This window comes from Phaenicophaeus curvirostris, chromosome 2 (assembly GCF_032191515.1).
Source record: "Phaenicophaeus curvirostris isolate KB17595 chromosome 2, BPBGC_Pcur_1.0, whole genome shotgun sequence".
Classification (NCBI taxonomy): domain Eukaryota; kingdom Metazoa; phylum Chordata; class Aves; order Cuculiformes; family Cuculidae; genus Phaenicophaeus; species Phaenicophaeus curvirostris.
This window is the reverse complement of record NC_091393.1, coordinates 23659926-23683548: the sequence shown is the minus strand read 5'-3', so window position 1 is coordinate 23683548 and position 23623 is coordinate 23659926. Positions and strand designations below refer to the sequence as shown.

At 37.3% G+C, this 23623-nt stretch overlaps 1 protein-coding gene across 1 annotated transcript in view; it reads right to left on the bottom strand.

Moving 5' to 3' along the window:
- CSMD1 (CUB and Sushi multiple domains 1) overlaps window positions 1-23623 on the bottom strand; it is a 1116699-nt gene that overhangs the window by 746453 nt on the left and 346623 nt on the right. Inside the window, exon 3 of the mRNA XM_069851527.1 lies at window positions 14472-14584. Within this exon, the coding sequence (XP_069707628.1) occupies window positions 14472-14584 (113 nt within the window). The remainder of the gene's footprint in view (window positions 1-14471; window positions 14585-23623) is intronic.

Here is a 23623-nt window from a genome sequence, read left to right as displayed (position 1 = left end):
GAAATTGCCTAAAGTTTGATTAGGAAATCCCACAGGATTTGATAAAATAATACTTGTTTTAATAAGAAAAAAATATATATGTTTCAGTCCCCTGTTTCTATCCCTATCCAGCAGTAAACGGCTAGCATAATAAAATAATTTTTTTAAATACCACAAAAAATCCCACCAACCAAAAAAAACCCACAAAGCAAGTTTGTTGCAATACTCCCAGTATCTTCTCTCATATTTTGTCAGGTTTTGGCTAAGGCTGCATTCTGGTCATATTCTGTATTTATTGCCTGGATTTTAATAAATTACTGTGTTGGATTTATGACTTGTTTAGCTATGTTGTTACTTCTGTTGGGTTTTTTTGGCTTTATTTTTTTTGCTGTTTTTCTTGTTGTTTGCTGACGTCTTTTTTAAAATAAAAAAATTCCTCCAACACTTTATTTTAAGTGAACAATTTGCAGCACCCAGAGTTCAGAAATTCAAAGATCCCTTAGCTTGTTAGAAGAGCAAGCAATTCCACTGCTACCCAAACTCAAACCCATCCACCCACTAAAAACAAAAAATATACAAACAAACAGTAAACCATTTTGGTATGCAGGGCTGTTGTGTTTCAAGAAAAATAAAAAATCACAACCTGTGTATAAATAAAAAAATTGGAATTGATCATAGGGTTCCACAAACAAAAGCTTAAAACTACTAAGCCAACAAGGAGTATATTTTCTCTTTTCTTCCTAGTCTAGACACCTTCACCTCTCACACAGACCATAGTATGAACAAACCAAAATGAAAGCTAAATTGCCTTTAATATACAGCTTATCTTTAAAGGAAAAAAAAAAATCCCTTTTTTTAACTTATAGTCTAAGTCTAAATAAATAAATAAAATACTTGGGTGCAACTAAAGTGACAAAAATGACTTTGAAGTACTGAATATGATCTAAGCACTGCAAAAAGCATCACTGCTACGTCTTTTAAAGGGCACTATCACACTTAATTTTGCAAAACGCATAACACTAGAGAAGTATATTTTACCTTTTGTTTTATTGGAAGCTTTCAATTAAAAGCTACATCTCAAACATGAAAATGGCTGCTAGCATGCAATGACCAAAGTGATCTCTTGAAAACTTGCGTTTGCTATAGAATTCAGTTAATGGGTTCCAGAAACAGTGTTGTTTGATACGCAAACAGACTGAACTCAAGTCATACTTAACTTCTCACATTCAGGGTGGGGTATTTTTCCTCCTGGCATTAAAGGCTTCTTTTGATAAATGAGCCATTTTGCACTCAGATTTCATCATGTTTGAAGTTAGGAAAAGGTAGCACATGGACAGGTCTTGGGCAACTGTGAATGATTTGAAGACTAGGGAAAAAAAAAAACCAAAACAAAACACCAAAACCAAACACAACAAAACCCCACAACAGACCATAATGCTGGAAATATTCCTTCTTTGCAAGGTGAAGCATGATCACATGTGCAGCGCTAAAACATGTTCCACTTTGTTTTAGTGCCTTGCTGTTGCCATTTGCTAAACTCCTACAGAAAAGCTGACTTGACAGCATCAAAGAGAACTTCAGGATCCTACACACAACAGCTGTCCAATCACCCACTGCCTAATTTTTTCCCCAAAATGCAGCTCAGCTTTTCAGTGCTTTATTACAATTGAATTTTTTTAATTAAAAGTTTAAAGTTTTAAAATCTAAGGAAGATCTCACTAAGAACACCAACTTCTCTCTTATAGCCACATTACATCTATTAGAAGCTAAAAACCAGGCAGGTACAACCACCCCAATTGTTACGTCCACTTAAAAGATCACAGAATCTGGACTGCCTCCCTGTTGGTGCTCACAGTCACCTAACATAGCTAAAGAAGACACTTGGCCATTTTTTTCTCTGCTGCCCCCAAGGAGCTGCATGTACTGGGTACAGTTATTTGGCTGCATTTTTTAAGGAATAAGCAAAAAACTTCACACATTTTGCAGCTCAGTGTTTTCTCAAGCTTCAGCTTCCAGAAACAGTTTTTCCATCTCAAAACAGAAAGGGGAGGGGGAAGCTGCCCCACTTTGTTTTAGAAAGTCTCATAACTTCCCTCTAGCCTCCAAAATAAAAGATTCCAGAAAAAACAAAGAAATCATATCTGTAGAATAGTTAAAAAAACATTCTCAAATAAACCACATTTGAAGTAAGAGTGATCTCCATTGAGATGGAACATGTTTTCCTACTAAAGGTTCTGTCAGTTCAAATGTTAACTTTTGGCAAAGCAGGACACATGATCTAAGTCTTAGATTAAAAATCAGGGACCTGCAGCCTGGGAATAAAGCAGGGATGCTCCCCAGGAGTACACTGAGGGGATCAGGAAAGCTAAGGCACAGCTGCAGGTGAATCGGGCAAGGGACTTGAAGAATAAGAGCAGCTTGTACAAGTACATTAGTCAGAAGAGCAAGACAAAAGAAATTGTGCTGCTCCTGATAAAAGAGATGGGATCCGGGGACAACTGACGAAGAGAAGGCTGAGGGACTCCCCAGCTTTCATGCCTCTGTTCTTCATCTCTCATATCCCTGAACATCAATGCAGGGATTAGGGAGAAGGACATCACTTCCACTACAGATGAAGCTAAGCTTTAACAAAGTTAGAGGAATCTGAATATGCACAAGTCTACAAGCCCCAGTGAGCTATATGCCAGGGTCCCAAGTGAACCAGAATATATAGTTGAACACGAGCCAGCAGTATGCAGCCACAGCCTAGAAAACCAATCATACTGTGGGCTGTATAAAAAGAAGTGTGGCCAGCAAGTTGGAGGAAGTGATTCTCCCTCTCCCCTCTGCTCTCAGACTAACCCACCTGGAGTACAGCACACTTAGGAATAAGGTTTGCTACCATCAGGCTCACTCCATCTTAAATTCACCAAACTTGCCTGCAGCTTTGCTTTACTTGATTTAGCTGAGATGGTAATTTCTCTAATTGACTAGCTGTCTAAGGATTATTTGTTTTACTTTTTGTTTCTATTTTACAATCAGTTTTATACGGATAGCTGTAGCAAACAGTTACTCTGTGCAGGATGATATATTTTACATATGGCACAATGGCTCAGTTAAGAGAAAAGGAGGCCTGGGTTTAACTGCAGAGACTTTGAGAAGTGGAGATACAAGATACAGTACAGGGGAATATGTGCATAGGGACAATAAGTGATGAGACAAAGGTTTGGCACTTTAGACAAGCTTTTTAGCCTACAACACAGCCCACAGCTACAAACAACTCACCCATGGTCAATTAAAGAAATGCAGACCTGACCAAAACTGGTTTTAGGAGGAACAAAGAACAAAATATCTAACATATGTGCAATACCATATGAAGTAAATACAGATGCAATATGGAACTGCAGAACAAAGAAGAAAGTATGAAAGCATGGAATTGTCTTAGCAAGTAAGAATGACCTCAAATGCATCCTAAAGTAAGAATAAATCATCATCTACTGAACACAGAAGCATGGAAAGCGTAAACATAATACTAGGAAAAAGAGTAGAAACAAACAAGTCTTTGTGTGTAACTATTTGCTGCATTGTTAGTTTTTTTCTTCTTTTCTATAAAAAAATTAATCTGGGCTAATAATTAAGACTTTGATTACACTAACAATTCTTGGGTTTACATACACATGCTATGTTGCCTGTTTCCCCATGAATAAGATTTCATGCATCCAAAATTGCTGGTTGAACATTCTTATGACTTTAGGTTTACAATCCCTTGACACCACGCAGATGTGCCTTGTCTTGTTAAACAAGTCTAAGACAGGCAGCTTTCTTTTATCTAAAGTCAAGGAGATTGTGTGACCTTCCACATATTCTACAGACCTTTTACGTCAATCTAATAAGCCTGCTGCAAAGAACCTTAAGGCAAGCTTTCTTGCAAGTATACCAGACATGAATAATTCAATACATTTATTAGAAAGTGTTTCAAAATAGACAAGAAAGATTTCAAAGTGTTATATGTTAAGAGATGCAAATTGCAAAGCCACTTGCTGCTGGGTATTTTATATCTCATGTATAGCAACACATATACTTAATTAATGAGATTAGCTAGGTGTATAAACAGTATTTAGACAGGCGATACATATAGTCCAATAGCACTTTATGAAAGCCTAGAACTAACATACACAAGATTATGTGATAGATTCTCAAATATCAAATATTTCCATTAAACTGTCTACATTAAATATACTACAGTCAACCTACTCCCTTTTCCCAGAATTAATAGGAGAGTGACATACCAGGTCCTCGTTCATTACTGAACAAGATCAATGCCTTAGTCAAAGTTTAGACATACTTCTTTTGATGAATATATTTTGTTGCAAAGTTATAGATATCTGCCTTATTATCCCAATTACAGAAGAAAAACGTGAAAGTTTAAGCAAATGAAACATTCGATATGCGAGAAAGGTATGAATAACAAAGTAATTCAAATTAAAATTATTAATGGTTTAAAGCTATACAAGAGAAGATGAAAAGCAAGGTATATGACTATTCATATGCTAACTATCCTTCTAATATAGCACATTATATGACCTCTAATTTATCAGGATAACAGCTGCTGGCTACAGTAACAAAACAAATAAAAAGTTCTACTTTCTGGACCACTAACCCACATTACTCTGGAAAAACTGATTCCCACCCAGCTACAATCTACACCCTTCACCATTTTAAAGGAATAAAATCTGCAGACAATGATCCCCAATGAAGTAGAGATTTTCCCGTTTTATTTTTTGCAACAGGAGACATAAAAGCCATAAGCCATCTTTGCCACTGCAAGCAGATTTATAATAAAATACAGAGTATTTATCAATAGTAACTTTAATAGGCTGCAGAGAATTTTATTAAAAGGCAGAAATATTGTTTTCATACTAAGAAGTGATACTACTTCAAATTAAAAACACACTATGAAGACTACTACAAATTAGAAATTGAACTAACATGGCTGAAAATGAACTATTATTATCTGACAGATGAAAAGTCCAGTACAATTTTCCCTGCTTTGTACTGGCCAAAGGAATAAATAACTTCATTTACAAATGAAATCAGAAATCAAGCTAGTCATAGAATCAGACTTTTTGAGATTCTTTAAAAGCCAGGTAACTGTCAGCTGCATTATATCCGGGATTGTTTCAATAACAGGACCATCCTGAAAAAACATTGGATATATCTGATAATTAGAAAATGAAGCAGGATTTAGCTCTTCAGCAAGGCAGAAGCCTGGGGACAAATGCATCAAGGAACTCTTCTGAGTAATTTGGCAATGTGCACAAGACACTGGTAATTTTTTATTTCTACATTGATAAAAAGAAAAAGACCACATCCAGGACTGAAAGCTGAAGCAGAATGAATTTTGCACAGAGTACAGACTCTTTCTTCAACTATTGGCATCTTGACAATTGGCAGCAGTTACTGTTTAAAACAAATTTAGCTTGGGGGTAGGGAAAGACAGAGGCTGCTTAATTGAAAGTTTACCTCCAGCAAATCTATAAGGCTATGAACAGAAAAAGTTATTCCTCCAAATCCCACAGCTGGCTGTAAAAGGGAACAAACAAGAATGCCAGCTCCATCAAGTCACATTGCACAGCTTGTTTCAGAAAAGCACTTGGAGAAAAAAATGTGTTCCATATATTCCTGCTGTGGCTGAATTAAAATAACAGCCCCCCTTCGAAAGTAACACAACTCGCAGAATTACGGCAGGTTTGACCTTGTCAGACAGTTGCTACATTAAGAAAATATATTTTAACTTTGAAAACTGAAGTCCAAGTAGAAGAACTAAAGCATTTTGAAAATAAGAGGCAAAGCTACCCTTTTTCTATTCAGTGAAGGTTTGTGGGGATTTTTCTGGCTTTTTTTAATTATTATTTTTATTTTGGGGGGGGTTCAGGATTTTGGGGGGATTTTTATTTGTTTCTTTGTGGTTTTGGCTGTTTTGTTGGTTTTTTAGGTTTTTGTTTTGCCTGTGGTTTTTTTTGGTAAACCATCTACAACATTGGTTTGCAAGATTTTTAGATCATGCTACACATCTGTACTGGTTTTCGCTGCAATATAGCCAAAGTTTCTTTATAGCAGCTTGCATGGGGCTGTGTTTCAATTTGCGGTGAAAACAGTGTTGATAACACAGGGATGCTTCAGTATTGCTGACTAGGGCTCACACAGCATTTCGACCCTTTCTGTTCAGTCAGCAAGTCAGCAGAGGGTGCAGAAGAAGTAGGGAGGTGACACCACTGAGAGAGCCGACCCCTTTCCTAGAGACTGCTGAACATCTGCCTGCTGATGGGTAGTAGTGAATTAATTCCTTATTTTGTTTTGTTTGCAGGTGCAGCTTTTGCTTTACCTATTAAACTACTTTAACCCATGAGTTTTCCCTACTTTTACCCTTCCAATTCTCTCCTACATCCCATTGGCAGAGGGGGAGGAGTGCACAGCTTGGGAGGTGAACAAGCAGCTGCGTGGTGCTTAACTGCCTGCTGGGGTTAAATCACAAAATCATATTAATACCAATTCAGAACAGGCAGTGATTATTTGAAATATTTATTTACAAGTTCAATATTAGTCATACAGACACATATTTACAACAGCAGATAAGAAAGAACATGAAACAGTATTAGTAGAAGCACAATTGGGATGATGGCCTGTTAGGGTGTAAATCAGATTCTCAGTACTCAAGAGCAGAGAAATAAAAGCACTGCATTAAGTTATTTAGGGTACGAAGACAGAAACAATCATGTAATGACTTTGATTTTCCACTTCTGTTTTCAATATTACAATGTGCTGGAACTAGCATCTCAGAGTTGCAGAGAACAGCAACTGCTTAATGTTTTCCTCTAGGAAGCCCACTTTTACCTGAGCATTTTCCTACTGGGCTTGTGATTTCATATAGGAGCACAAACAAGAGTTCTGTGGAAGGAGGTTATAAGCCCACTAAATGATTACAAGGCAAGAACCGCCAACACTGGTTTTGTTACTGGTACATGAAGCAAGGACAACAAATGTGGTAGTTCCCATATGGATCAGTATGCCACTAGAAGACACAAAATAATTCCTTACTTCTAAAATCAGAGGCAGCCAAAAAGACAGCTCCAAGAATGACACATAATCCCCTTTTCTAAGGGCTACTAGCCACCAAAAAGCTATCTTTGCATTAGGGATTAAGCTACTGAAGGCAAGAGCTGGAAAGCAGAAAACAGCTGGCATAAATCATAATTGGACTAACAAGCAAGGTTCTTACAAAATTATTCTTCCTTCATATACAAAATTTATTAGTTGGCAATGAGTCTTACAGCATTTAATTTTGTTTTCTGCAAATTCAGGTAGGATTTATTCCATCACAACAACTCTTTTTACAGTGCTTTTTTTTTTCCCGTTTTTTTTTGTTGTTCTTTTTTTCAAAGAATTTCCTAGAACTTCCAATCAAGAAGTTGCTGTGCTTGGGCATTTTAGGAAAAAAATCCAGAAATGCAACATTTAAGTGATTTACTGGTGAAAGGAACATAAATTATATGAAAATATAATTTTGCAGCTTCCTTAGTTACGATAGCTTATGATGTATAAATTATATTTTCATATAATTTATACATCATAAGCTATCGTAACTAAGGAAGCTGCAAAGTATACTTGTTTAAATACAGTTATTTCTTCTATGCACAGTCTCTTCATATAAGAAAGTCCATATAAGAAAGACTGGAAGGAGAAGGCATACAAGGGTATAGTCATTCACCTGCCTCTAATAACGAAATTCAGTTCCCCATTAATTCAGTATTTTGAGCAAGTTTTAGATCTATTCATATACTGCAGAGCACAAGCAAACTATTTTACCTTTCTCTCCTTACAGAATAACCTCCATTTTCATAAGTTTCCTGAAGACATATAGGCTTTAAAATAGTTTTTTAGCTGTTTGGACACCTAAATCATTGACATTCTAAATTAGCTATCAGAGGTCCCACAGAACAGTCCCACAGCACTGTTAGACCTCTCCTACCCCAAGATTTTGCTGCTACACATTATGTCATATTTTGACATAGGAAATATCAGCTATATTTTAATTGCACTATGATTTCTTTCCTGTATATCATTGTCAACAGTCACTCAGATTTTATCATTCCAAAAAGATGTTATTTTTAAGAAAACTTGCTGGAGAAAGAAAAGTGTTTTTTCTTTTCAGGGACTTCTGTTGATAAAAGAAATCAAATTTATTCTTAGAGAAAAACTACTTCCACTCCAAAGAAGCACAACCAGAAATTTCAGCCTAAGAAAATCCCATTTTACTCTGTTTTCACTATTTAAAGCCTTCAGTTTACTTGGTCCTGTGTATACACAGATATTGTTTAAATCTTTAACAAACACCTCCATTTGAAGATACTGATTCAGTCCAGGCAATGATTATTTGAATTATTTTTTTCAATATTAGTCATACAAACCCATACTTATAATGGCAGATAAGAAAGAAGTAAAGTAGTAAGCAAGAGGTATTTAACTAGAAATAGAAAAAAAAGTGTATCAGTCTATTACCAGGTGTTATGACCAATTACACTAACAGTCAATGGCAAGATCACTACTTAAAATGTGTAGCTGCATGATTACATGTACAAGAACACCAGCATTTACTGCAGTATTAATGTCAGTTTTGTTTCCTTACCAAAGAAATACTAAACAAAAAACGGCCATTTGTGCCTTGAACATTTAATTTTTAATCCTAGTTTGACCCCTTTCCCCAGACATCACAGTAGAAGGAATAGTTATAGGTTTGGGAGCAACAATCCTTCCCCCAAACTATCCAACAGAATATAGAATTAATTGCATATCTCTCAATATCAACAGAATATACAATGAACTATATAGCTCTCAATGTCATTCATTATAATCTTTTGGACCTCTTCAGAGCTAGATATGCTAGTTCACTGAGCTTCAGGAGTCAAGTTCAAAATCTTAGATCACCAGAACAATCAAAATGGAATATTATCTAATAGATATAACAGCAGCTATGACTAAACCAGCGATTAACTGGTGATGATTGAAGATTCAGAAAGCTACTCATCTCACACTGAATAGTGGGGTACCATTGTGCATATGAGTTGCATAGAAGTCGGTATATTCTTGCCAACCCAGCTTCCTACTCTCAAACTTGAAATATTTGCCTCAGATGATTCAGTTTGTTTTGAACATGCCCATTCCCCAAGGGGTAACTGCTCTCATCACTGTACCAGTTTTCTGGGAGTATTACGCAGCCATTAGCTAAGAGTTAGGCTCATGGGCAACAAGCAGGAGGCACCATCAAGTGCTGAGGCAGGGAAAAGCAGATTTTTACTCTTAAAAGGCTGCAGGAAAGGTATTTTGGTACTTGACGGAAACAAGCAAAACCCCAAAGGTTACTGGGGAAGCTGAGAGACCTAAGAACACCTGCTCAAGCCCAAAGTTCTGTTATCTTGACTAGTCAACACTGACTAGAAACATCAGTCTCAGGAAAATTATCTTGGTAAAATAATGGAATCAACATAAGACATGAATGTTTCCAAGTTGGTTAGGAGTGTTTCAATTTTTTCCTGCTTTTAAAAAAATCATTCAAAGTACAGAACCATAAAAATAAAAAGGAAAACCACACCAAAAACCTGTTATCCAGGGAGAAAAGGAGCAGCAAGAGAAACAAAAAAAAGAAAATGTCTTCAAAGACTATACATTGTGAAATTGTATCACTGCTTTCTGCTGTTGATGCTGAAAGGGATTTAAAAAGAAGCCTCAGCAAAGATGCATAAGGCAGGATGAGGTGGCTGACAGTATAAATGTTAATGCTGGGTGTGAGCATAAATCTCTGAGAATTCAAAGAGGAAAAGAAAAAAGGAAGTGTACCCCGAGGGCAGGTAGAATAAAGGGATGTGCAAGAACTCTTCCTTTGGCAGAGGAAACCTGCTGCTGTAGAACAGAGGTCAAGGAAAAGTGCTAACACACATCAAGTCCAATACATCTGGCTTGTTTAAACACTGCTCACCAATTCTACTTTACAAAATAAGTCAGAAACAACAAAAACAGCCACCAAAAACAAAAGCCTAAAATGAACCAAGGATCGTTAACCTTCAAGGGTAGTTTCATGTTTTGTGTCAGACAACACTATAGCAAAACAAACTAGAAAACATGACATTCATTTTATGTTGATCACTAAAAATGTCCTTTGAATCAAGAGATCCTACTTATACTGAATTTTCTGCACTAGACAACTGGTTTCCCCAAGTGGCAGGACACTAGTTTAACAGAAGAGAGGCAATAGAACAGTTTTACTGTGTATTACTTAGGTATACATGTGTATAACTCTCTAAGATATTGCTACCATTTTAAAAGTATTTTTTTTGTATTTCCAGCTATAACCAAGTGTTTTGCATGGGAAGAATACTTCTGACTTTCTGAGAATTCCAGCAATGATATAGTAATGTTGAATTTTTACTTCTGTTTGTAGCCCTCAAAGCAAGTATTTGATAACCTCATTCTACAAAATAAGAACTGATTTTAACAAGGAATTAATCAAAATTGCACAAGTCACAAGTGTTTTATTATTTTCAACTCATGCTTCCCCATAAAACCAAAACATATTTCATGATATAAAGCACTGTCAATTAAAAAAATAATAACAATCAAAACCCACACAGCCACATATGAGAGAAAGAATCTATCCCTCAACTCCCTAATCCCATTGCTTAAAACTTCGGTATAATTGTTACCCAACAGTGATGATAATGCTTAATAAATCAGTTAGCAGATTAAACAAGTTGACAAAGTCTACAAGCTGAATTTACTACTTCCAAAATTTATAGTTATTTTTAATGATATAATAGTGTATTGGAAAGTTCCATAGATAACTATTTCCAGAAAATAAGAATAAACCAAGCTTCCATCTTTACCAAGAGTGCTAATGTAATTACTGAGGCAGATGGAAGTATTATCAGTAAAAATACTACAGATTCTCAGAAATGGATATATAAGTTTGGCGAAGTAGCAATATAGTAAAGAAACCTACATTTAAGCCCAAGAACTCAGCAACTGCCTAACTACATCAATGCCTTGTTAGAACTAGATGACTCTCCCTGCTCTGCTGCAACAAAATCAGATTTAGTCAAGTATTAACTAAATGGTATATGGGTGACAGCAGCGTAAGTCAGACAGGTGCAAATAATCTTTAAGGGCTTAGAGCACTGGAATGTGGTTTCACTTGCTTCATTGATTCACTATTGCTTCACTATTTACATATTATAGAATCTTATTGCTTCACTATTTACATATTATAGAATCATAAATGATCTGATGAAGTCATTGATGCACAGGAAGTGAGGTCATAAGTCAAGAATACACGCAATAAAACACATACATCAGAATCTCAGCCCATGTAACAGAGATGTAGTGTTCTTTCTCTGTTAGGGATACGAGTCTTTGTGCAGCTTCAGAGGCTGTTCAGTACGGCTTGAAGTGATTAATTTGTCATCTTTCCCGGGTCAGAGATACACCTTCATTCACCCGGGAATTTAGGTTAAAAAGGGCACCCTGGCAGACAGTACTGGTGAAACTAGTTTTGCAGACTCAAAATATGGGAAGTTTATGTAAATCAGTTCTTTCATTACTCCTAATATTTGAATTTTTCAGACTTACTTCATCTGCTACTGTGAGATGAGCAGAGCAATTCCAGAACAGCCCCTTTGCATAACGATAAAAAAAGGTTCCCACCATTCCTACTTCCTTTCTCTTAGAATTCCTTAACTTTTGAACGTAGCAGATGTTTCTACTTCCATTAAAAAAAAAAAATCTATTACAGAATCACTCCCCTAGGTACCATTAAAAAAAAAAAATCAGTTTTTTTTTTATTTAAGCACAAAGTCCTTGTCAGCTGATGCACAGTTAAAACTTCCCTCCAATTAAGATGTTTAAAACAGTGTTTCTCAAGTTGTGCATTATGATCCCACAGTGTCCCAAACTCTTAGAGAGCAGCAGTCAGTTGCACTTCAGTCTCCCTTAGCAATTCATTTTCAGAGAAGAACAAAAAATCTGTCTGAAATCAGGAATAACTAGATATTTTTAGTAAAGGCAAACAAGCTTCGGAATTGGTAGCCAGCAGAGCAATTATAAAGACTCCCAGTGACTGGTGACATCGGGTCTGTATTCCTCAGTTCCAGAGGAACCAATCACCTGCCTACTCACAAAATTATATATGGCATACAAGGCAGAAGAGGTCACTACTTAAAACAAGTAGAATCATAAAATAGTTTGGGTTGGAAGGGACCTTAAAGATCATCAAGTTCCAACCCCCCTGCCATGGGCAGGGATGTAGCAGTTAAGGGAAGAGTTCCAGGAGGTCTTGAAACTATGAGGTTTCAGTAACTCAGTTGGCCGTTGCAGCAGAAATCACCCAAGCCTTCTTAGAACATCTGAACCTCCACTCTTACAAACCCTTCCCAAACCATCAATGCCCGTCGCCCGTCCGTGCACTGAGACACTGTCCCTTGAGTGACACTTGCCACTTCTTCCAGAGTTAGATGCCAAATTTTGAAGTCAATTTAGAGCTCACAAGCACTCTGGAAGGGGGCAGTGTTGTCTAACCAGAGAGTGGAGCTATCTGTCAATGTTAATTACAGCTCTCCCTACTGGGGTTCTTACAAGAAAGTAGGCCAGCAGGAAGTGTCATTATATTACAGCCTGTGGCTCTGTGCATGTGTTCCAAAGTTGACAGTCAAGAGACATCCTTTAGCATTCTTCACTGTCTTTTTCCATATGAATAACAAATTGCTCAGATTGCATAAAAGGGTGAAATATGCTATCGTGTGCATCTGCTAGAACAGAAGGATACAGGTACGTTAGAAAGCAAATTGTTGTTGAGGCAACAAAATTCCTGGTGTGTTCCTGGTGTCTGATACTCCTTTTCAACTCAAGTTATAAAGATTTTAATGAAACTTTCTTAGCCTTTCCTCATAGCTCTCATCTCAGCTTAAAAAAAAAGGAAAAAAGACTAATCAGCCAGCTGATCAGGTGATAAGGATTTGGGACACAAAAGGAGGAAGAGCTACCAAGTAAAGAAATTCTGCTGAGCTACCCATACTTATCAGAAAAAGCAGAAAACAAAAATTTTGAGTTACTCATGATACCTCTGTCTTTTCACACCTAGGTAACTCATTCAATGAGGGTACAGGTTTCAAAAGGTACTTTAAAGAACACTAAATTCAAAACATTAATCAAATATGAAACAAAGAAATGCATCAATATAGAACAGAGATAGGTATTGTCAAGAAATGAGGGGGTTAAAGTTAAGGGACTCTGACTAGTTCCAGTAGAAACATAGTCACATTTTATCAAGCATTTGAGGATGGATTGGTTCCAGAAAAAGTTCAGAAAAACTTCAGAAAAAGTTAAAGTAACTTAAAGATCACAGGTAATGCATTTACACACTTGTCAATGCTAGTTCTAGTGAATAGCTACAACCAACTTGCTCTGCTTCCTAGATTAAAAGTTCCTATTTCAACCAAATTGACATAAATATTTTGCTTTTAATTCTATCACATAACTGTACACATGCTTTTCCAGAATAAACACTTTTAAAGTATTAAACCCATGACGCCATAGGAAAAATAACTTCACATTTGAGAAACATTCTGAAACAGCTTTCTGCAAATTCAAGTAATCAGAGCCCTGTATTTTCCACAATAAAAAAGTAGTAAAGAAAGGTAAAAAAAAAATCACCACATACTCAGTTTGAAAGCAACCCTGAAGTTACACTTAAAACACTCATTAACCAACAACGCAACAGATTTAATTCCCCTGTATTTGGTAACTCTCCCAAACGAAGGCTGCAGATATCAAAACCTCGTGTACAACTCAAAGTATTAAGGAAATACTATCAGTCCAGCTTTATGAGCTTAACTATTGATAGACCCTAGAAGACGTGAAATGTTTGGTCTTATTTTTCGCTAGAACTGTACAGTCATCATTGCAGTCTAACAACTTCCACAGAACCAGTTTCCAACCGCTTTCGTAGGTTTTTTGGCTTTATTTTTAAATTTATGTATACACATCTTTGATCCCATTGTTTTAATTTTCCACAAGGAGAAGATTAGTGAAACATTTTCAAGACCAGTTAGTATCCAAATCTCCTCATTTTCATCATTACACCCCTTAAGTTCGACACTGTTTAAAAAAAGTCATCAAAAGAAATAATTTGGGAAATAATAAGAAAATAATTTAAATATAAATGTTTGAATCCAGACTTTGAAGCATGGCAAATTCAATTAAAAATTCCAGCAGAAATCAAAGCATTAGTTTAAACGTTAAAATCAGGTCCATCAACACGATATAGTAACATTTAAGTATGTTATAAAAAAAGCTCATGCAATATTCACTGATTATTCAAAACCCGAACAATTAAAATCGAAACATCACTTTTCAACATGAAAAATTTTTCAACTAGACTAAAAACCTGATAGGAAGAGAGTCCTTACCTTCGTAGATCGCTTTGAAGCCTTGAGCACTAACAGCAAAATCGGTAGTGAAACAGAGGGTAAGGATAGATCCTGTGCTCACAATAGATGATGGAAGCTGAAATCCAGATAACCTGTGCAATAAAAAGGCACAAATTATAAGAAAATCTATTTTAAAGTGAAGCACATCAGTAGGTATGAAGAGCATTATAATGAGCATCACATTCATATATCTGAACATATTATGCTCTTTATACCAATGCAGTCTCTAGATATTTACTGCAAAATTTCAAACGTGTTCTTGAGATTTTAATCCTCTCATTTTAACACATGTCTGCATTCTCCAACAGAAAACTGATAGTGAGACCTGATCGTATCTACTGAATACAAACAAGGTTTGGGTACAATTCATTTCAAGATGGAGACAAGTAAATTTAGGACTCCTAGAAGTAGATACTTGGGTCTTGACTCACAAAGGTACCTATCACTCCTTGAGATAATGTGGACTATCCTGTCTGTCCTCCAGCTACTGCTTCAGAAAAAACATTGCTTTTCTGTTTTTGATGTCATATATGTTAACTGACCAGAAAACAAAACATACCTCTGTCATTTAACAGCTTCAGAAAATTTATCTTACATTCCCTGTCTTGTTAGATGCTTTACTGTTACATACAAACCAGAATTTTGGATAAGCTATAACTACATTGTAATGCTGATTTTAAGATAATTTCCAAAAATAAATATTTTAATTCATTTTGAGGATTAAACAGGAAAAAAATGCTTATATCCTTCACTTACATCTTTAAAGACACTGTGTTAGACCAGACTGAAACTAGTGAGATGTTGGTTTCTAAAGAATTGGAGTAATTTTGTGTAAGTCAGACATAGGACACCATTATTGTCCCAAAACCACAAAACTATACTGTCAGCATACATTACTTGCAAAACACAGAAGTTAACTATGTGGGTATATGATCCATACACCAGAAAGCTGCCTTTTGTTCAAATTTCGCCTCAAAACAACTTTGTTTTTCTGATTCAGACATTAAAACAGTTCATAAAATAATAAAACAAAAATAACAAAGAAAAAACCCCACAAAAATCCCCAAACCAACCACACACATGGTTAAGACAACCCATGCTACAGTTCATTGTGTGCCGTCTGGAACCATAGAGGATAAATAACTGTAATCCACATACTAGTAAAGCAGTATCACTGAACTAGAAGTACTATGCAAGATTAGGTTTGTTTAAGACTACTTTGATACATAAAAAGATATAAGAGAAACTCCATGCCTGAATTACATTGGTCAGGTTATTTCCTGTCTCTTTCCAATATTTGTTTGAAGACAAATAGAGTAGGATGAGTCAGAGACCAAAGCCAGGAGAGTTTTAAACACAGATGAAAGCATATAGGCAAGGCAACATAAGTCAGCAGAAAGCTTTCTGCAATTTCTTGCTTTCTTTTTAAACAGCACTGTCTCCCACGTGTTAATTAGGTGTTTCTTCTTATCTCTTCACCTTCTGCATAATTGTCAACCTATTAGTCCTATTCCTTTCCACCTCATTTAATTTAATTCAAGAAATAACCAGGTTGGTCCCCCCCACCCCCCCCCATCTTCAAACTGCAGAATTACCATGAGGCTTCCCACATCTTATGTTCAGACTTCTGTATGTTCTCTCACCTTCACTAGACATTACAGTTTTTAGGGAAATGTGACTTTTGTTCTATTTAATAAATTAGAGCGGTTATGACTACTGCCTTACACCTGAAGTGTACTGTATGACAGTTCATTATTAATTTAAGGTATGTTTTTTCTGTCTTACATGTCTCTTCTTTCTTTAAAAAGGGCTTCAAGAAGTGCTAGCTTAAGGGTTGGGTTGTTTAGGGTTTCTTCTGTATCCATGAAATACTGAAATATTGCAATGCTATCAATCTTTTTTTTTTTTGCTGAATATATAAAACCAGCATGCATTGTAGGTGAAGGAAGGAAAATATGATTGAAACACACTGGAAGTCAGAAGCAGCTAGCCTGAACATCTCACACTGCATTGCAAATCTAAAAATAAAAATTTAAAGTAAAAATCTACCAAAGCAGACAAAAACCTAATAAAAAGTAGAAAAAAAATATTTTAACTGTGGAACTATACAGCTTTAGCTACCTCATTCCTGATCCGCATTTGCTCCACTTGGCACAGATCTGGTTGAACTCATTTGAGCAGGGACTCAATAACTGGACATCCTGGGCTCTTTTAATGATCTCTAGACCTCTCTGCTTTCATTCCATTAAATATCACTTCAATAATATGGATCATTTCTCTGTTCAATAAATTAAACAGTTTCTGTAGTGCCACCCCCCCACCGCCTCCTTGAAATACTAGAAGATTCTTCTTTAGGCTAACCAAAGTTGAAATTCACATTTTACGAAGACAAATATATTGTTGTAAACCTTAAACTGGTGCACTTGAAGGTTTTACAGACACAGGAAAAGGCAAATATGTGGTGAACTTCAAAGAATTAATAAGCCCACTTGAAATGTTTTGTAATCTTAGTAAAGATTATGGGAAAGCCTCAAAGAAGAAATTCATACAGCAATCATTCAACAGACTACCTGTGTGCTCTACAGTGCCTTTGTTGCCTGAAATATTTCTAAAAGCAACTTTTCTCAGTATTCTAATAAATTCAGTGAGATCAAATGCCATGAAATTGCGTGCAAACAAACACTAGACAGCAGATGAAAATCTATAGTGTTATGCTTTAGACATTTCCAGAATTAAAACCCTGCTAACCTACCAAGTCATTCCCCAACAGCTCCCCCAACATTTTCACAATGTAGTTATAGCTCATGAATCATAATGTGTTTTGCACATTTATTTCATCATGAAGAAAAAAATCACACCCCACCACATGTTGCTTTACTTTGGAAATGCATCTCAGCAATTAGTGTAGGGCTTTACAGCAACCAGAAAGGGAACTGTTTATACAGACAAGTGTACATGCATTGAGAAAGTGAAATCGTTTGAAGTCCCTCTGCTAATAAAAACTGTCATTTGATAAGCTTAAACTGATTCATTCCGAGCATATGGCAATACTTTAAGCTTAAAATATTGCTGCTTCCTTAAGCATTAGTAGCATTAATCTGCACAAAACACAGGCACTAAAATACTTTTTAACTACAGATGGGATATATTTGGCTTGTCTTAAAAGAAAAAAACCGTGGCACACCAGAATTGAGTTTAGTCTCTGTTTCAGGGGAAAAAAGATAAACCAAACCACTCTCTCACAATTCACTCCCCATTGTCATTTCATAGATCTTGACACTCAGCCATTTCTAGTGATAAGGTCTATAAATTCATGTAATTTTTGTTTTGTTTTTCAGTAGCATGACAAGTGGTCCAGCTGGCTCTGCTCAGAATTTCTCTACCCTCTCTACTTGTGAGGACAGATTTTGTGGCTTCTAGGTACAGAAAATGCAGCAAGTCCTCTGGGAAGGTTGGCAATATGGTTAGGGGCGTGCAGTAAATGGTTTAGAAGAGGCTATAGGAATGAACTTCTGAGCACCTAGAAGGTAACAACTAAAGGTTGAAACTCACTGCTGTCCTTAACTACCAGCTGGAACAGTATAGAATAAACCAGGATCTTATTGGAAGTGCAGAAAGGATGAGAAGCTACATGTAAGTTATGAAACAGAGAAATTCCAACTTGGTATTAGGGAAAAACAACATGACAACGGTGTTACATTGGAACTGCTGCCCAGAAAGGATCTTGTGCCTCCATCCTCAGACATACTGGAAATGTAAGAATGCTCTGCTTTGCCTTCAGACTCCGTTCCAGATTCAGTTGGAGGTAAAAATCATGTAAACATAATCTCTCCTAGCCAGTTATTCAATGAATCCATGACCATAAGGAAGGCATGGGCACAGTCTCTTTCACAAGCAGATGTTGTAAGAAAAATGAGAACACCAATTGTCCTAAGGAACTACAGAAGTACCATCAGACCAGCCTCAGAAGCTTTAGATTCTTTGTACAAGTGTCTTAGGGATGGATCTTCTGTTAAGCACACTTATAAAAGTTTAGCAAGTCCCGGCTGTTCACATATAAGCTGACAGACCTTCAAATGCAGCTAAAGCTGAACCAATCTTTGCAGGTGTTTAAGATACCATTAACATAAGAACAGCTTCACTTCTTTTCCCTCCAATTACAACTAATCAGTCTTGTCCGTGGAGTCACTATATTACTTTTTTTTTAATAAAGATTTTTTCACTGTCCTCATGGTTGAAACGTCAAATGTAATAAATAAAGCTTTCCAGACAGCTCTGTCAGAAAGAGCGTGAAGATTCTTATATGATCAGACCACTTCACAAGCATATGAACCAATTGCACAACTGCTAAAAACCAATCAACAGTTGCAAAGGAAAAATAGAATAATTTTCATCATTTTAGTTGCTACCTTATGTATTCCTACAGCTGCCTGTAGTATAAAGTGGCATCACACTCAGATTATCTCACAGGACCTTTTTTCAGGGTCTAAAATTTCCCAAGAAAGTTTGTAAGTGCCAAAAATCCTTAGAGGTGGGGGTACCCACCACCCATAAGGACTAATTTTTTTTTTCAAATGAGGCCAATGAAAACTCTGAAGACACATTAATGTTGTTAGAAGGAGAATCAGCTCCATTAGATCCTTTCAGAATTGTGCCCAATATATACACACACATTTTTTTATATAGATGTAGATGCAACCTCTGCTCATATATCTGTACAATTTGTTCCCAGAAACATTCTCAGAATAAGTAATTGCAATCTGTTCAGCTAAAATAAAGCATTCTTTCCTGAAGTTACCTATCAGAGGTCTCCTGCAAAAGCTATTAGCCCAAAGGATCAGTGTTATTAATAACAAAGTATAAGTAATAATGAATTATCACAGAAGTAATTTTGGGCAAACTATAGATAAGTGATGAAATCAGAGATATTTTTTCTCCCTCAAAATCAATGAAAGGGAAAAAACCCCTAACATCTCTCCAATTTTACCTTAAACTGACACAGGTCATTAGCTGCCATTAGGAACAGGTCATTAGCTGCCATTAGGAACACCAAAGAGCCGTCTGCAATCAGCATCATACCTTTTCAGATTTTACATACTATTCTTAAAAGTTTCATTTGATGTAGAGGAGATTCATAAGATGGTTCCATACCAAACCCACCATACCACATGAAAACACAAAATTATTGGCAGGTGCTACCTCAAAGGTTGTGCTGATCAACCACAGATCAGAAAGCAAGAAAGCCAAAGCATACCCTTAAGGACTAAAGCTTTAGGCTACCCATTGTAGTTCTCCAGAAATACTTCATTGCATCACAGAAGCTGAATCCTAAGTATAACACATTAAAAATGTTCAAAAGGTCATGCCTCATATTCAGCTTAATTAGAAATTATCCTTGAGCTATACTGTCAATAAAACACAGGCTAACCCCTTCTGCATTTTAGGCCTCTAACATCACCAATAGTCAACAACATGCATGCACTATTTATTAGGGACCTGAAGTAAAAGGAACCAGAATTAACTCTATGGATTCATAGCACTTACTCTTTATTTTAGTATCTTATTTATTAATGTCTTTGTGGTGGGTTGACCTTAGCTGGCTGCCAGGTCCCTACCTAGCCACTTTCTCATTGAACTTCTTCAACAGGACAGTCAGAGGAAATAAGAGATATGTTCCTGGGACAAGATAAACACAGGCAGATCACTTACTGGTATTCATCATGGGCAAACCAGATTCAACTTGGGGAAAATTTGTTTAATTTCTTGCCAATTAAAGTACATTTGGATAGTGACAAACAGACAAATTAAATCAAACTTCTCCCCAGCTCTCCTCCTTTACAGGCTCAATACAGGCTTCATTCTCAACTCCTCTACTTCTCCTCTCTGGTGCTGCAGAGGAATGGGGGCTGCAGTCAGTCCATAACACCCCCTTCTCTGCTGTTCCTTCCTCCTGACGCTTCTATCCTGCTGTGGCATGGACTCCACCTAGGCTGTGGATTCCTTGGGAAACATCCACTTGCTGCACAGTGATCTCCTCCATAGGCTGAAGGGGAATCTCTCCTGTGGTGTCTGGGTACCTACTTTCCCTTATTCTTCTTGCGGATCTGCTGGAGGGTGGGGAGGCTCTGCAAAGGGATCTGAACAGGCTGGACCGCTGGGCTGAGACCAATGGCATGAGGTTTAACAAGGCCAAGTGCCGGGTCCTGCACTTGGGGCACAACAACCCTGTGCAGTGCTACAGACTAGGAGAAGTCTGTCTAGAAAGCTGCCTGGAGGAGAAGGACTTGCGGGTGTTGGTTGACAGCGACTGAACATGAGCCAGCAGTGGCCAATGGCATCTTGGCTTGGATCAGAAATGGCATGACCAGCAGGTCCAGGAAGGTTCTTCTCCCTCTGGACTCGGCACTGGTGAGACCGCTCCTCAAATCCTGTGTTCAGTTCTGGGCCCCTCACCACAAGAAGGATGTTGAGGCTCTGGAATGAGTCCAGAGAAGAGCAACAAAGCTGGTGAAAGGGCTGGAGGACAGGCCTTATGAGGAGCGGCTGAGAGAGCTGGGGTTGTTTAGCCTGGAGAAGAGGAGGCTGAGGGGAGACCTCATTGCTCTCTACAACTACCTGAAAGGAGGTTGTAGAGAGGAGGGTGGTGGCCTCTTCTCCCAAGTGACAGGGGACAGGACAAGAGGGAATGGCCTCAAACTCCACCAGGGGAGGTTTCAGCTGAACATTAGGAAAAAATTTTTCACAGGAAGGGCCATTGGGCACTAGAAGAGGCTGCCCAGGGAGGGGGTTGAGTCTCCTCAGAGGCCATCCTGGAGCACAATAGCTTTTACGATATGAACAGAGAATACTACAAAAGCGTCATATGTTCAAGTGTACCTCAGTTATAGGTATTAAAAAGTCAAATATTTAATAACATTATCTCAGTAATAAGTGATTTTTGGTGGATGAGAAGCTCAACATGAGCTGTCAATGCGTGCTTGCAGCCCAGAAAGACAACAGTATCCTGGGCTGCAACAAAAAAAACTGTGACTGTCAGGTTGAGTAAGGTGGTTCTGCTTCTCTACTGTGCTCTCATGAGACCCCACTCGGAGACCTGCATTCTGTTCTGGAGCCCTCAGCATAGGAAGGACATGGATCTGTTGGGGCGAGTCCAGAGGAAGGCCACAAAGATGGTCACAGGGTTGAAGAACCTCCTATATGAGGACAGGCTGAGAGTTGAGCTGCTTTAACCTAGAGAAGGCTCCAAAGGAGACATTACATAAGCATTCCAGTACTCCAAGGGGACCCACAGGAAATGAGGATCTCTATCAGGGAGTACAGTGGTAGGACAACAAGTGAAAAATTTTAAGCTGAAAGAGGGGAGATTTATATATTAGGAAGAATTTCTTTAATGTGAGGGTGGTGAGGCACTGGCACAGGTTGTTCAGAGAAGTCGTGGATGCCCCATCCCTGGAGGTGTTCAAGAACAAGTTGAATGAGCCTTTGAGCAACCTGATCTAGCAAAAATTTTCTTCATCTCTAAATGAGGAAACAGTTATACTAACTTTCCAAACAGGTGGTACTAGCCAACTGAAATTACTGAAAACAATACAGCTGAGAACAAAGCAGTTTTAGCTGTGTATAAACACATACAGTGCTTCAGTCATGTACGAAAAAGTCCTTTCCATGCAGAGCGGTTCTGCACTGAATTAAGAGCTGAAAGTTGATAGTAAGTAGATAAAAGTACAGATGGGCAAAAGAGTGTAATATAAGTTTTTCGAAAGATCAATTATTTAAAAAATAAAGCTTCTCTTTTTTTAAAAAAAAACTCAACAAAAGCAATGCAATATTTAGTTCAAAGTTTCTCTTATGGATAAATATTAGTTCAAAACAGAGAAGTACTTATTCATGCTTTATAATAAAAAAAATACATATAAAGGAAGCCTCAAGACACAAGTATTTCCATAGGATTGATTTCTAGCCTATGATGATTTTCACCGCCCCCACCCTCCCAATAATACTTATTTCAGAGACAGATTTACATCTCACATATTCAAGAGATACTTTTTAAGGATAAGAAGAAATAAGTCTTATGGTGAAACTTCACACACCAAAATAAGAATATAGCCTATTATATAACTATTCTATTCCTATGCACACAATATTAACCAAGAAGGTATAACCACAAAGAAACAAATGTAAACTGTCTTCCGTAGTATTATTTCCCAAATCTGGCAGAATTTTCATATCCCCTGTCCACTGCCATAACCTGCTGCTCTGAATCAAGCCTCACTCTTGCAAATACCAGAAGTACCAAAAGAGCTAAAAAAATTTCAAACTAAACCACTAAGAAAGCTGGCCACAGCAGCTGCTGTGGGCCATGCTCTTACAGGCTTACCTACTGCACTATAAACCTGCAGGAGCCAGAAGAACACACTGTTAAAAATTATACAGTGAACTCCCCCATTTTGTTCATAATTATAAGATGCCATCCCTGGGGGCCAACTCTGGTCTATACTTGCTACCAGCAATCAGAAGAGTTACCCACAGGTTAAGGCACCTAAAGGTACATAAAGCCAGGACACCTGTGTATCCCTTCCAGCAAACAAGGCTATTACCTGCTAAAGTGTGGAACAACAGGAGGATTGTCTTAATAATTTACATCTATTCTGTTGCCAAGAGAAAGTGAAGATTTTAAACCTGACTCGCATACCATCTCATACATAAATGAGGAGCTACTATAAGATTAGAATAACATCTATAATTCATAACTGACTTTCTATCATAGGAAATAGACTAAATACATATATATATATATATAATCCCATTACTCCCAGCCTGGACTATTTTCTTTAAGTCCCAGAAAAAGAGAAACCATACAGAACAAGTTGTTTGGGGTCAAGTTTTTCTCATTCAGAGGCACTAATTTGGTGGGGTGTTTCAAGCTTGAAATAGCACTGACTCCTCCCTTAAAAAACATGCAAGAAAGACTGCAATGGGCAGAGCCCAAGCTCAGAGAGAGCATCCAGTCCCCCACAGAGAAATTACCTTTTGCTTCCCCACCTCTCCCTGCATAAAGAACACAGCACAGCAACACCTCCTCATATTGATGTTATTAAGCTTGCTTTCCTAAGGAAAAAACAAACAAACCA